Source organism: Cryptomeria japonica, chromosome 10 (genome assembly GCF_030272615.1).
Source record: "Cryptomeria japonica chromosome 10, Sugi_1.0, whole genome shotgun sequence".
In the NCBI taxonomy this organism is placed as follows: Eukaryota; Viridiplantae; Streptophyta; class Pinopsida; order Cupressales; family Cupressaceae; genus Cryptomeria; species Cryptomeria japonica.
The window spans coordinates 632,055,589-632,067,867 of record NC_081414.1 but is presented as its reverse complement, the minus strand read 5'-3'; the positions used below and the strand labels follow the sequence as shown (position 1 = coordinate 632,067,867).

The following is a 12,279-nucleotide window of genomic DNA, read 5'->3' as shown; positions in this document are numbered from 1 at the left end:
GATTTGTTTTAATTAATTAGGATTTAGAAGAAATGATTTTGGATGGAGGGAATTAATTAATTTGAATTAATTAATTAAAGGGGTGAAATGAACCTATTTAATAAATCCTTAGATTTATTAATAAGTAGATGAAAGGGGAAATTTAATTAAATTGCCTAGTGAATTTAATTAAATTGGGGAGGAGGATTAATTAAATAATTGCTTATTTAATTAATTATCTTCAAACAATTTTTAGGTGTATACACCATCCTTTTAAAAGTTGTTTTATGCCAAGTTGTATATTGAATAATTGATCTATAATCTAACCTTTTTCTCAAATAGATCTTGATCCATAATTTTCTCATTTATATATCAATTTTGTAATGCAAAAATAAAATAAAATTTAATTTTAGCACATAAAATTGACGTGTTATTTTTTACTTTTAAAATTTAAATTTGGGCCACACAATCCCCTTCTAACTAGCCATTATAAAAAAGTTCAAATCAAAATTCTAATGTGAAGTAACAAATGATATTTGTAAAGAATATTAAATAGAAATAATCTCAATCTTAAAATTTATTACTATTCTAAAGATCTAAATAAGTTAAGTGATCGATTCTAAAGAAAACACTTTATAAACATTAATTGTGTAAGAATGAAATGACATGCAAAATAAAAAAGGTAATCATAAGACTAAACACAATTAATTAAATGTTATTATTTCATATAGAAAACTGATTAATAAAAAATATATTATTAAGAAATACGCTTTTTAACTATATTAAGTTATACGCTTTAACTATATTAAGTTTTTATTCTTTTCTAAAAACACAATCAATTCTTCAATCTTTTCTTAAACACAATACATTTATTGAAAATTCTGTATATATGATAAACTATAATTATTTATAAATATTAACTATTTAAAAAAATCCCATAAGAAGTAAAAGAAATTAGAACACACTTATCAGAAGGAAGGATATGTACTTGTATTCCAAAATGGATGAAAATTGCCGTAAAAAATCGACACACAGCATCTAAAGCCTGTGCCAGGAAGTAAACAGGCAATATAACTGTTAGAAAGAAAACCCATTAAAGTCAAACTGACTATAAAGTTGATAACCAGTACAGAAAGGAAAAAACTAGGCTAGGAATTTGGCGACGGCTATGTTACCCTCCCACACGCCATGCTTAGACAATTCTCCGGGAATGAGAAGCCTTGCAGCGGCCTGAATCTCTCTGGATGTAATCCTGTTCTTTTTCGCATACTTGGCCAGTTTGCAAGCTTCATTCACCAAACTATCAAAGACGATCACTCTTAAACAACATATACTAAGCTTTGATTTAGTGTATTGTATCGTGTGGGTCCCACTTAGAATTGACCGTGTGAGATAGATTTGTCAATCATTTGTTTTAGGTCATGAGATGAGGAATATTTAAGTCAGTGAAAATTGACAGCGTGAGATAGGTTTGCTAATCATTTGTTTTAGGTCATGAGATGAGGAATATTTACGTCTGTGAAAATTGATGGTGTGAGATAGGTTTGTCAATCATTTGTTTTAGGTCATGAGATGCGGAATGTTTAAGTTGGTGAAAATTGACACTCTGACATAGGTTTGTCAACCATTTGTTTTAGGTCATGAGATGAGGAATGTTTAAGTTGGTGAAAATTGATGGTGTGAGATAGGTTTGCTGATCATTTGTTTTAGGTCATGAGAGGTTTAGATTGGTGAAAGTTGAGTTTGTGAGAGAGGTTTGCCGATTATTTGTAGATTCCAAAGTTCACTTAAGAAATCTGTGGACTAATTAATATATTTATTCTAAATAAATTTATAAAAAAGAAATTGGGACATATCATATGTTCCAAATCCATTAAAATTAGATCATATATTTCAATAGAAATTTTATTATTTTAAATAAAATAAATTATTTTACATTTAAATATTTTTATAAAGAGTTGATTTATTATTAAGATCAATAATTTTATGTTTAATATTTTGATGTGTATTGCAATCTTATTTATCAAAAATAATAATTTGATGTGTAAATGATTATCAAATAAAGATTTTTCTATTGTGATCATGAAATTAGATTTTTTTGCTATTGCCACTAATAAAATGTAGACAAGTTGTGTTAATCATTTTTAATTGTGAAAATGATATTGGAAAAAATAATTTTACATTAGGAAATTAAAATTGAAGAAGATTAAGATAAGATAGTTTGGAAAGTTTTATTTCAATCAATATTTAAACATATATATGAATGTTAGGGTTTTAAAATGATGAAAAATATGAATCAATATATTCTTTTTTATCTCTTAAACTTTACATAAAATAATCATCAAGTGTCTCTAAACCCTTTTGATTTTAGTTAGATTAATATGTATATTATGTTATTTGTTATGAGGGTATTTGTTGTAAGAGTTGGTGGGAAAAGAGTTTGAATATTGAGTAAGTTATTTTAGCTAAAAATCATTGTGTATCATGACACATTTGTCATAGCTCATCTAGGTTTATAATGTGATGAGGCAATAATGTAGAGGACATAAATCAAAACTAGTTTCCACGTTTATAGAGTACAAATAATAAAATGATATACAAAAGTTACAAAAAATAAGTACAAAGGATATCTAGTGGAAATCAATTTTTTTATATACAAAGAAATATTAAAAATATAAATTTATTTTTAAATTGCTATCCATTTGTATTTTTTTGTTTTTTTCTTTTCTTTTCTTAATTCTATAGTTTAAAGTAATCTCTTTAATTTTAGTTGTCTTTATTAGAGAAAACATTAGTCTATTTAATCTTGTGTTTTACTAGAGTAAAATGGGGTTTGAAGGGACCCGAAACACTAGAAAATGACTATCAACACCATGAGAAAGCAAACTCAAACCAACACCTGGCCAACAAAAAATCAAAAGGAAACCAAAGGGTCAACATAGGTCCAAAAGCCTACAGAAGTTTCTTTAACATTTGTAAAGTTTCTACATTCTTGCGAATCACACCTTCATTGATGTTCAAAAGATCATGGACAATATGAGCATGATCCATCTTGCCTTTATCATGGTTACACGTTCATTTTGATGGGCCAAGAATGGGTCCTATACTTGTGCCATGCTGATCCACAACAACATTCTTCCCTTTGTCTTCCACATAAGCAAAAGAAGAGCTAGAGTTACCCTTTTTCAAGCCTTTAGGGGTATGTGCTTTTTCATGAATAGTTGTTTGAAACCATTAGAATTATTAAATCTTGTTATATTATGAGTTCACATGTATTTAGATTATATATATCTTAAATATATCTACTTGAAAAATGACAGATTAGTCTAGGATTGTTATGTTTTTTAATCTATTTAATCTTGTTATCTTATGAGTTCAACCTCCTTAGTCCAGGAACGATATATATATCTACTTGAAAATTGAGAGATTGTTCTAGGATTGTAATCTTATTATCTTATGAGTTCACATGTATTTAGATTATATATATCTTAAATATATCTACATAAAAATAAGAGATTAGTCTAGGATTTTAATGCCCATTCATTTTTCTCTTTTGTTTTCATGCTTCTTGATGTGGGTTGGTGGTTGTGCCTTGTGTAGTTTGTATGAGAATCATCTTTTTGATGCTTTGATCTTGATTAAATATCACTTTGTTGTAGTGTATGGCCTTGAGTGCTTGTCTTATGCCTTGTTGGATATATGTACTTTGTGACAATTATGGACCTATGATATGTTGGATTCCATTATGGTGATTCATGATAGTGTAGTTGTCTTATGATGTGTGATGACCTATTTTGTTTTTTTATGATTTTGATGGACATGTAAGAATTCAATACTTCCATGCATGAGATGTTGATTTGACTAATGATTGGAATGAAACAAGTGATGTTAGCCTAATTAGTTGACAATAAAGTAATTTATATTTCTACTATTTTGTTTCCTCAAATATATTAAGAGGATCAAAGAGACAATTGGTGATGATAATGATGTTAGATGCAATATTTAGGTATGTTCCATTTGATAATATTACATTGATTTAATGAGATAGCTTGTTACGATATTGTTGTGTGATCCCAATTAGGGAATTATTACTTATGTATTAGTTATATTATATTATATATGTATTCATAGGTGTTTGTATGTTTTGTATGTTTTGGTTGATGTAGGTATAGGGCGTCAACTCCACCTAGCTCCACAAGTCCGAGTGTGCCCATATCCCCAAGACTAGCTATAGGATATAGCACATTGGCCATTCATGTGACCTAGCCCTAGCCATTATTCCTAATTTGAATGATATCCCTAATTTCAAATATTTATACCTCTAGTTACCACTTAGGTAATGTCTAGTTACCCTAATGCATATTTGTGTAAGTCCTTTGAAGACTATATGTGCATAGTCAGTTATATGTTAATTGTCATCATTAAATGAGCTTATATTAATGATATTTTACTATTAATATGTTGATATGACATTTAATTCTGAAATATGGCTTATATGCATTTGTTTTGATGATATTTATATGATATTGGCTAGGGAGTCATTTGGGAGGTGATTTTGATAATTAGATTTTTAATTGTGTTTTATTGTTATTATGTTGTTCACTAAAAAATTGAGTTATGTGAGTAGTTTGAATTCATTGTTGGACACATAGTTTTATCTTTTATGTTTTTTCTATCAAACCCTAATCCTTTGGTGAACTTGGATGATTGATTATGGTGGACTGGATTGGGGAAATTTGGTGGGTGATAGCTTAAAAAAATAATCTTGGGAATCACTAAGGTTGTTTAGAGATCTCTTCTGAATGTGGTGTGTGTTCTTTCAGACTAATGTTTTCTCTGAACTTAAGGTAGGAACCCTTATCTCCCTCTATTATTTCTCAATTTAAATGGTTTCATTTTTGTTTAAATAGTATGTTGGATGATTTGAAGTAGCCCTCCTTTTGAATTTTATCAATTGGATGTGTTTGTGAATGATTCAATTTAATTTTTGAAAACTATGGTTCTACAAAAGGAAATGTTGTCAAAGTTTTTGTGGGATGGGTAAAATGGTATCTTTATTATGTTTTTATGTTGGCTTAGCATATAAATCAAATAGGTATTTGTTGTTTTTGAGTTAAACCCTTCGTATTTGTCCTTTGACCCAGATAGCGTAGAACTACACTTTTGAGTAATCCTTCACTTTTGATGGGCTGTTGCACATATGTAGAATAAAAATACACTTTGGTAGCTTAGAGATGCACATTTACTGACCAAAAATTTGCATCTGATGCTTAGAACTATGATTTTGCATGCAAGTATTAGGATTTTGTCTTGCTTCTTCTAGTTTGCTCATTTGGGCCATTTGACCTACTTGGTTAGTTTTTGGCTAGTTGGTTGGTTGGTTGGTTTGTAAATGTATTGTTTAAATTTTGATTGATTCAAACTTAATTCTATTCTAATGAGGCCTTGTGGGAAATTGAGTATGTTTGATGATGTTAGGCTTAGAATGGTGATAAAACTTGACTTTGTAAGTGATATCTAATCTTTGGTTTCATGATTGGTTTTAATGAGCCTAGGGTAGGTAATAGGGCTAATGATGGGAGTGGTGTGCAATAGGGACCAAGGTAGAAAGAGGCAACCAGGGCAATATAATGGTGTAATTTGGAATAAGGGTTTAACCAAGAAGGAGAAGACCACTAATTAACCAAATTAGCGAATACATTGAAAGAGGGGTGAACCTAATAGGTCTAGACTCAATCCGAATAAGGAAAGGGCTGAAATTTTGGTTAGATTAACTAGTTAAGTAGTTTAGCTCCCTCTTTCTAGATTGAAATAGATTATAAATTGTGAAATTAGAGCAAAACCATGGATAATTAAAGTAAAATAGAAAAAACAGTAAGCTATAGATGTTCCATGGAATCACCAATAGAGATTTGGCTAAAATAAGATGTTTAGAACCTATTCCTAGAAGTTCGGCTTGATTTTTTAGGACCAGGTAGCATAAATCCACCCAGGTCCTCTGAATTTTTCTTTGTCAAAATCTAACTTGTTTGTCACTATTGACTTTTCCAGATTTGTCGAGTACAACTCTGCACTTGTTTCCTACACAAGGAAAGAAAGGGAAAGATGCTGGGGAATAGGGGTTTTCCTTAGGTCAAATCCTAGTTTTGGAACTAACCATGAATGAAATAATGCTCTTTGAATGTAATCACAAATTTTGAATGTAATGGCATGACAAACACATGGACATGAAAAAACCAAATCACACACACATGCTTACATAAGTATTGATGTAACTTTTTTCCAACTTATTCTAAACCTATTTTAGAGAAGGCAATTTTGTACCCTTCATAACATCAAGGGCCCTATCTTTGGCCATCAGTTTAGCCTCTTGTAACTAGCTTTCTTTCCCTCTTAATATCTCTTGTAAATATTCGATTTGTTTTTTCATTTCTTTAAATTTATCACGAGAAACAATCCCTTTTGAAGATGAAGGTTGACTCACATCATGAAGAAGAGGAGAAATTTTTTGCTCTCCAAGGGCATGCATCAACTTGATATTATCGTAAAACATTCTATTGTATGCCCCATTTATTTTATTATTTTTGTAATCATTCTCTTCAATGTTTTTTCTATTGTTCAATTGCATCCCTTGCAAACATTATAGAGTGTATTTTGACTGTAGCATCTTCCAAGACAGTGGTATCCTTCAATGCCCTCATAATTCCACCATCTCTAGTGGTCTCTTCTACAGCAATTAACAATTGTGGCTTATTTGTACACGCGAATGTGTCCCAATGTGATAATTATTTGAGAGTGGGCTGGGAACCAGTACCACTTATACTCCTTTCACTGTTGAATTTTGCCACAAAGAGTGGGTCTTGGCGTTGTCTAATTTGATCAAGAAAAAATACATCCTCTATATTCCATGATGGAATTAATAGCATACCACTTTCTTTGACAAGATTTCTTCTTCTGGTGTAACATGATCTAAGTTTAATTCATCAAGGGCCATTCAGTTCTTTTTATCTAGTCCTTTAGTCAACCCTTTCATTTTCAACTATAGACCTTTAAATTCTAGAGTTTTGATGAACTCATTATCAGACAAAAATTGTGAGGCACAAATAACCCTTTCATCATCAACTTGGTGATGAGGAATGACTAAATCCAAAGATACCTAGGTATCATTTGGCTCATTTGTTAGCACTTCCATAGGTGGATTCCTTAGTGGCTATTCCACCTCTTGATCAACAGCCATCCCATACACATATTAGCAGCTCCTTTTGTTTCACCTATTTTCTCTAATATTTCATGAGAAATAATAGGAGTAACTTTTTATTTTTCTTTTGGAGGTTGGTTTATCAATGGTTGTTGTCCTAACATGACCTTTGGATGTGCAACCATTAAGTCTTCTAAACTTGGAGGCACATGTTTTTCAATTTATTTTTCTATAACAGGCTCATGTTGTGATCCTTTCCCAATCTCCAATATATCACCTCTAGTAGCTTCTTCAATTTCTCTAGCTTCTTCAATAGAAGGCAATATTTCAACAGACTTGTCCTAAATAATGGGTTTTTCCTTCTCAATGGAAACCTTTCTAGTATATATCTATTCAAAATTTAATATCATGAGCTCAATTCTTTTTAACTCATTCTTCTTTTTTGAATAAAATTGCAAGAAAGTTGGGTCCAATTTTCTCTTTTCTACTTCAAATTTTAAAAGAATTGCCCACTTCTTTCTTCATTATATTGCTTCCTCTATAGTAGAGAAATTTCTTATTACATCCTCAATATTATATAGCTCATGAAATTAATAACCTCTATACACATGATCCTTATTCAACTAATGCATTAAACCCTCTAGATCATACTTTCTTTTCCTTGTAGATTGCAAGTAGTAGTTATTAATTAAATGATTTTGAACAAGCTCAAGAGCCTTAGCACCAATTAAAAAAAATACAATATCTTGCACAACAGGGTAAATATGTTCGTTTTCACTGACCCCACATATATGTCTTCTCCATCCAAATGAATCGCAACATGAATTCATTCTAATCTAGGAGATACACTAATTGGCAATAAATGTGGTGGTTGAGGACAGCCATATACTTTGGTGAGTGTATAATCAAAGAATAAAAACTAATTTACAAAGTTGTGTTATCCTTCACTAATCCTCTTTGCTTTGGCCCTAAATAATGACATAACTAATATTGACAACCTTGGTAGCAGAGTTCGACACTAGACAACTACCATCTTAACAAAACAATTGTGAAATGTTACAAATCAGACATGTTACATTGTTTGTCCTAAATGTAACACCACCTTTGTATTGGCCATGCCCTCCCTTGATCATCAAATAATCTCAATTTTAGCAACCCACTCCATTCATATTTGTGTTGGTACAATATTAAATGACACAATAGAGAGTAATATTTAAAATTGATTGATTGGTTATGTTATCTTATTGTCTGTGTAGTGTCAAAAATTGTACACCCTTAATTAGGTTGTCCAATTCCACCCTTAGGTTAGCACCCACCATAGTGTGTCCTATTGAATTTAGCATTATAGGACTTCTTTAGGTATTTAATTATTAATTTAACGAAAGATAAGTCCTCTCCCATCAGTTTACATGTCATAACATTGAGCCCTTGATCCTAGGCATGCCCCTTTTTATTTAATCCTAATCTTATGCTAATTTAAATCTTCAACATATATTTCACACATCTACATATCTTGGTTTGACCCACCAAGCTAGATTTGTTATCAAAATCACGCTAACTCACATCCCCAAAAAATAAAATAGAAGTTGGTCAGACCAAGTAGTATACTACTTGGTCCCAAATTTCTTTCCCCAAATTTTGGGAGCTTAATTTGGATATCTTACCCTATTCAAATCTCACTTAGTGTCAAAATTCATCAATTTTAAGTCATCCTTTTATCAAATTTAAATTTAAGGTTTCAAATATATGGTATTTCCTTCTCTCATTTGAGGATCCTAATCTAGCAATTTGAAAGGAGATCCTTGTGAATTGAAAGTGCATCTTTGTATGAAGTCTCAGACTAGAAAATTCATCCATCGATTGAGTCTTCATGAACATTTTCATCAATTTTGAAATCTTTAGGAAATATTGAAGAGATAAGGGAATCACCAACTATTGATTGGCTTGTACCTCTTCCTTAAGATTTGGTATGATTTCATGTCTCTTTAGTGAGCATCAGATTTGTATCACATTAGTTTTCATATTTACAATATTTCTTTAGATTTGTATTAAAATTGTGATTTAAAGTATTCTCATCAAAAGCATTTAGGGTTTTCTCAAAAACATAGCATAGAACTCTAGTTTGCATCTAACTCATATAAATTTTACAAACACAAAAGATTCAAGAGCACACACACATTTTCAATTTCAATATTGGATATTTGTGGAGGTGGAAATCACCAAAACAAGGGGTTTTACTAAGGCAAAACACTATATATCCACAACACCACCATTTTTTTGATTTTAGGTAGAGTTATAGGTTTTCGTCAGAGCAAACAATTTCTAAAACAGATCAGTAGATATGTGCAAACCCATTATAAAAAAATGGACCTAGTTTTTAGGGACCAGGGTACCCCACACTTTGGTCCTCCTCATTTTGCTCCAAATTTTAAGAATGGTGCCCAGGCAGTCTAAGAATTTAGGTTTCTAGTTTGTGGCTTTTCACAAATTCTCAAACTAGGTTATACAGTGCCCTAGTTCTATCAGTTCAAGTTGAGTTTTTAATTATAGGTGCACATCATAATTCTATTCTTAGATATATACTGGTTGTCTTATTTATGTTGTTAATTAGTTTGTTGTTTTGTTGTTTTAGTCATTTGTATTCATCTTCTCTACATAGTTTCACATTCTCTCATATTTTGCATATTTTCATTTATAGCAGCAAAGGAATAGAAACCCTAAAAGAGTCCTTTGACTCTATTTTCCAAGTGTAAGTCAAATAGGATTATTCCTTTAGGTTATTTTCTATTCCAATGTTTATATTAATGTGGTTTTAGGTCCTAATTATACTTGATTTCATTTTAAAACAATACACTCTATAGCCCTTCGTAAATCATTTCATGAATATGCCAAGCAAAATCATATTCCAAATTAACATATTTGTGTTTAATCCACATGTCCATTAGCATCATATTAGTGGGCATTGAACTTTCTCCATACTTCCCTAATACTTGACATAGGGCATAATATGTGGAAAAAATATTTTTTAAATTTTCCTAGAATGAAGGTCTCCATCTCTAAATAAAAATATCTACCTTCTTGTTGTTCTAAAACTTTTTCTTGAATAGAGGGACTTCATCATTTCTCAGAATTTTCCTTCACTTATCATGATCAACTTTTAACTTGTCAAGGTTGATCTCTGTCAAAGCAGGCCAACTTAACCCAAAACACTCTATGATTGACATTTTTCCTATGTTGACCAAAATTGTACCATGAACACATCTCAAAGTCAACTTGGTGAAATCAAAACTCCATGGGTTGGAGATAGGAATTGGGTCATCCTTTATATGATATAAATGAGAAAACAACTTCCACCTTGAAATAGGGATGTTGGCATCCCCACAATGCTCACAATCATCTCTAAAAGTCTCACTTTCCCTCCAGTCTGAACTTGATTGGAGAATAATATCTAATACATTTTGGTTGAGAGTCCTTTTATCTTCCTTCTTACAGATATCAACCTCTGCATTAGGTGTAGTTGTATCCTCCTTAGGAATCAACTCCTTTTTCTTTTGTGGAGTCTTAGGTTCTGATGGCATAGCTTTTGCAGAGATAGAGGTAGCCAACTCATTTCTCTTTTGCACGAACTTCAGTTTGGTAGGAGCATCTTGAGCATGGCTACCAATTGATTCTACTATGAGGTTAATTGTTTCAAGGAAAGGGTTTTTCTTTTCCCTAGGAGCCCTAGATTTCTTTGAACTACTTTCAGGTTGGCTAACAGTGGGTGTTTGTGTGGCCATAGCCATACTAAGTGCAGGCTCCTCAAGCCTCAACTCCATTTTCCCTTTGAATGATTCTATTTTTTTTGGCATTTTGCAAAAAATATAAACTAGAAATTCTAACCTATCTCTCTCTAGATTCAACAATTGTAAGCACGAAAGAAAAAAAAATTTAAAAGTCATAACACACTAATTCACAAGAAAGATCACACTTAATTGTTCACTTGCTTTATTGAAATTCCTAATAGAATAGTTGCATAAAATTTTCCTTGTCACTACAAAGCTCTATCTTATTGAAATATTCAAATGCAAAGTGATTGTAGAAAGATCAACTTTGTAAATTTATTTCTCAAGCATTGTAGGTCGGCTCATGTCTTGTCTACATTAATGGAATTTGTATAAGAACTTTGAATTAGGTAGTTGTAAACTTATTTGAATCTCAAACCTTGCTTGATAACAACCTGGCATAGTAGATGACTCAAAATATATTTTTTTGATGTTTGACTTCACACGTGTGGCCCTCATTTTCGTAGATGTCATTGCCATGCAATCTTTTGATCAAACCCCATTAAACATTTTAAGGTACCCAATACGCCCGTAGCTTCAAGCTATGTTAAACAAACCTATCTACGGGGCCAGAGGGAAAAGATTTTAATCACGTAAGCTACCTTTTATCACCCCAGCCACTTACACGAGATGTTCTGGTAGATCAGGAAATTGAAAATCATCAAAACAATAGCAATGAGGACAACCACAAAACCTAAAGCTGCTATGAAAGCAATCCTAAATCCAATCAATGAAGACATAAAGACAAGATATTCAAATCAAATGAAATCGAAGCAAACCGACGCAGATATCTCCTTCATGTGGCTCCATTGTTCTTCTTTCATCTTCAAATTTGATGTGGATCTCACCTACAAGTCCAAAATGCAAGTGGAAAGCAAGTTGTTGAGAGATGAAATTCGTAGCATAAGGTTACTCGAAAATGTGATTGATTCCTCCTTTTCATTGAAGAAAATCATCCAATTTATAGACAAATTGGAGAGAGGACAAGATTAGCATGAAGAGATTTGAAAGGAAATTCAAATCAAGAATGGAAAAATTATGACAAATGTGTGACACTTTCTATGCAAAGTGTATGACAAATTATGCACAAATTATGACAAGTTGCTATGCAAGATGTATGACAAATTATGACAAGATTGAAATGCCATTCCCATGACAAAAGGGAAGAGAGAAAATAGCCTCCATGATTGCAACAAATGGAAGCATAAACATAGGAGAAAATGAGGGAATGAAATTAGGGGAAATATTAGAAAAATTAAAGAAAATAGGAGAAATAGA

The 12,279-nt window shown here is 31.5% G+C and overlaps 1 protein-coding gene across 1 annotated transcript; it reads right to left on the bottom strand.

Annotated features, from left to right (window-relative positions):
- Positions 1–848: 848 nt before the first annotated feature.
- LOC131859106 (histone H2B.1-like) lies at positions 849–10,995 on the bottom strand. Its single transcript, XM_059212640.1, has 4 exons — positions 10,532–10,995; positions 1,155–1,279; positions 968–1,053; positions 849–860 (listed from the first exon to the last, which is right to left on the bottom strand). The coding sequence occupies exons 1-4, from the start codon at positions 10,993–10,995 to the stop codon at positions 849–851; spliced, it is 687 nt and encodes a 228-aa protein (XP_059068623.1).
- Positions 10,996–12,279: the final 1,284 nt, after the last annotated feature.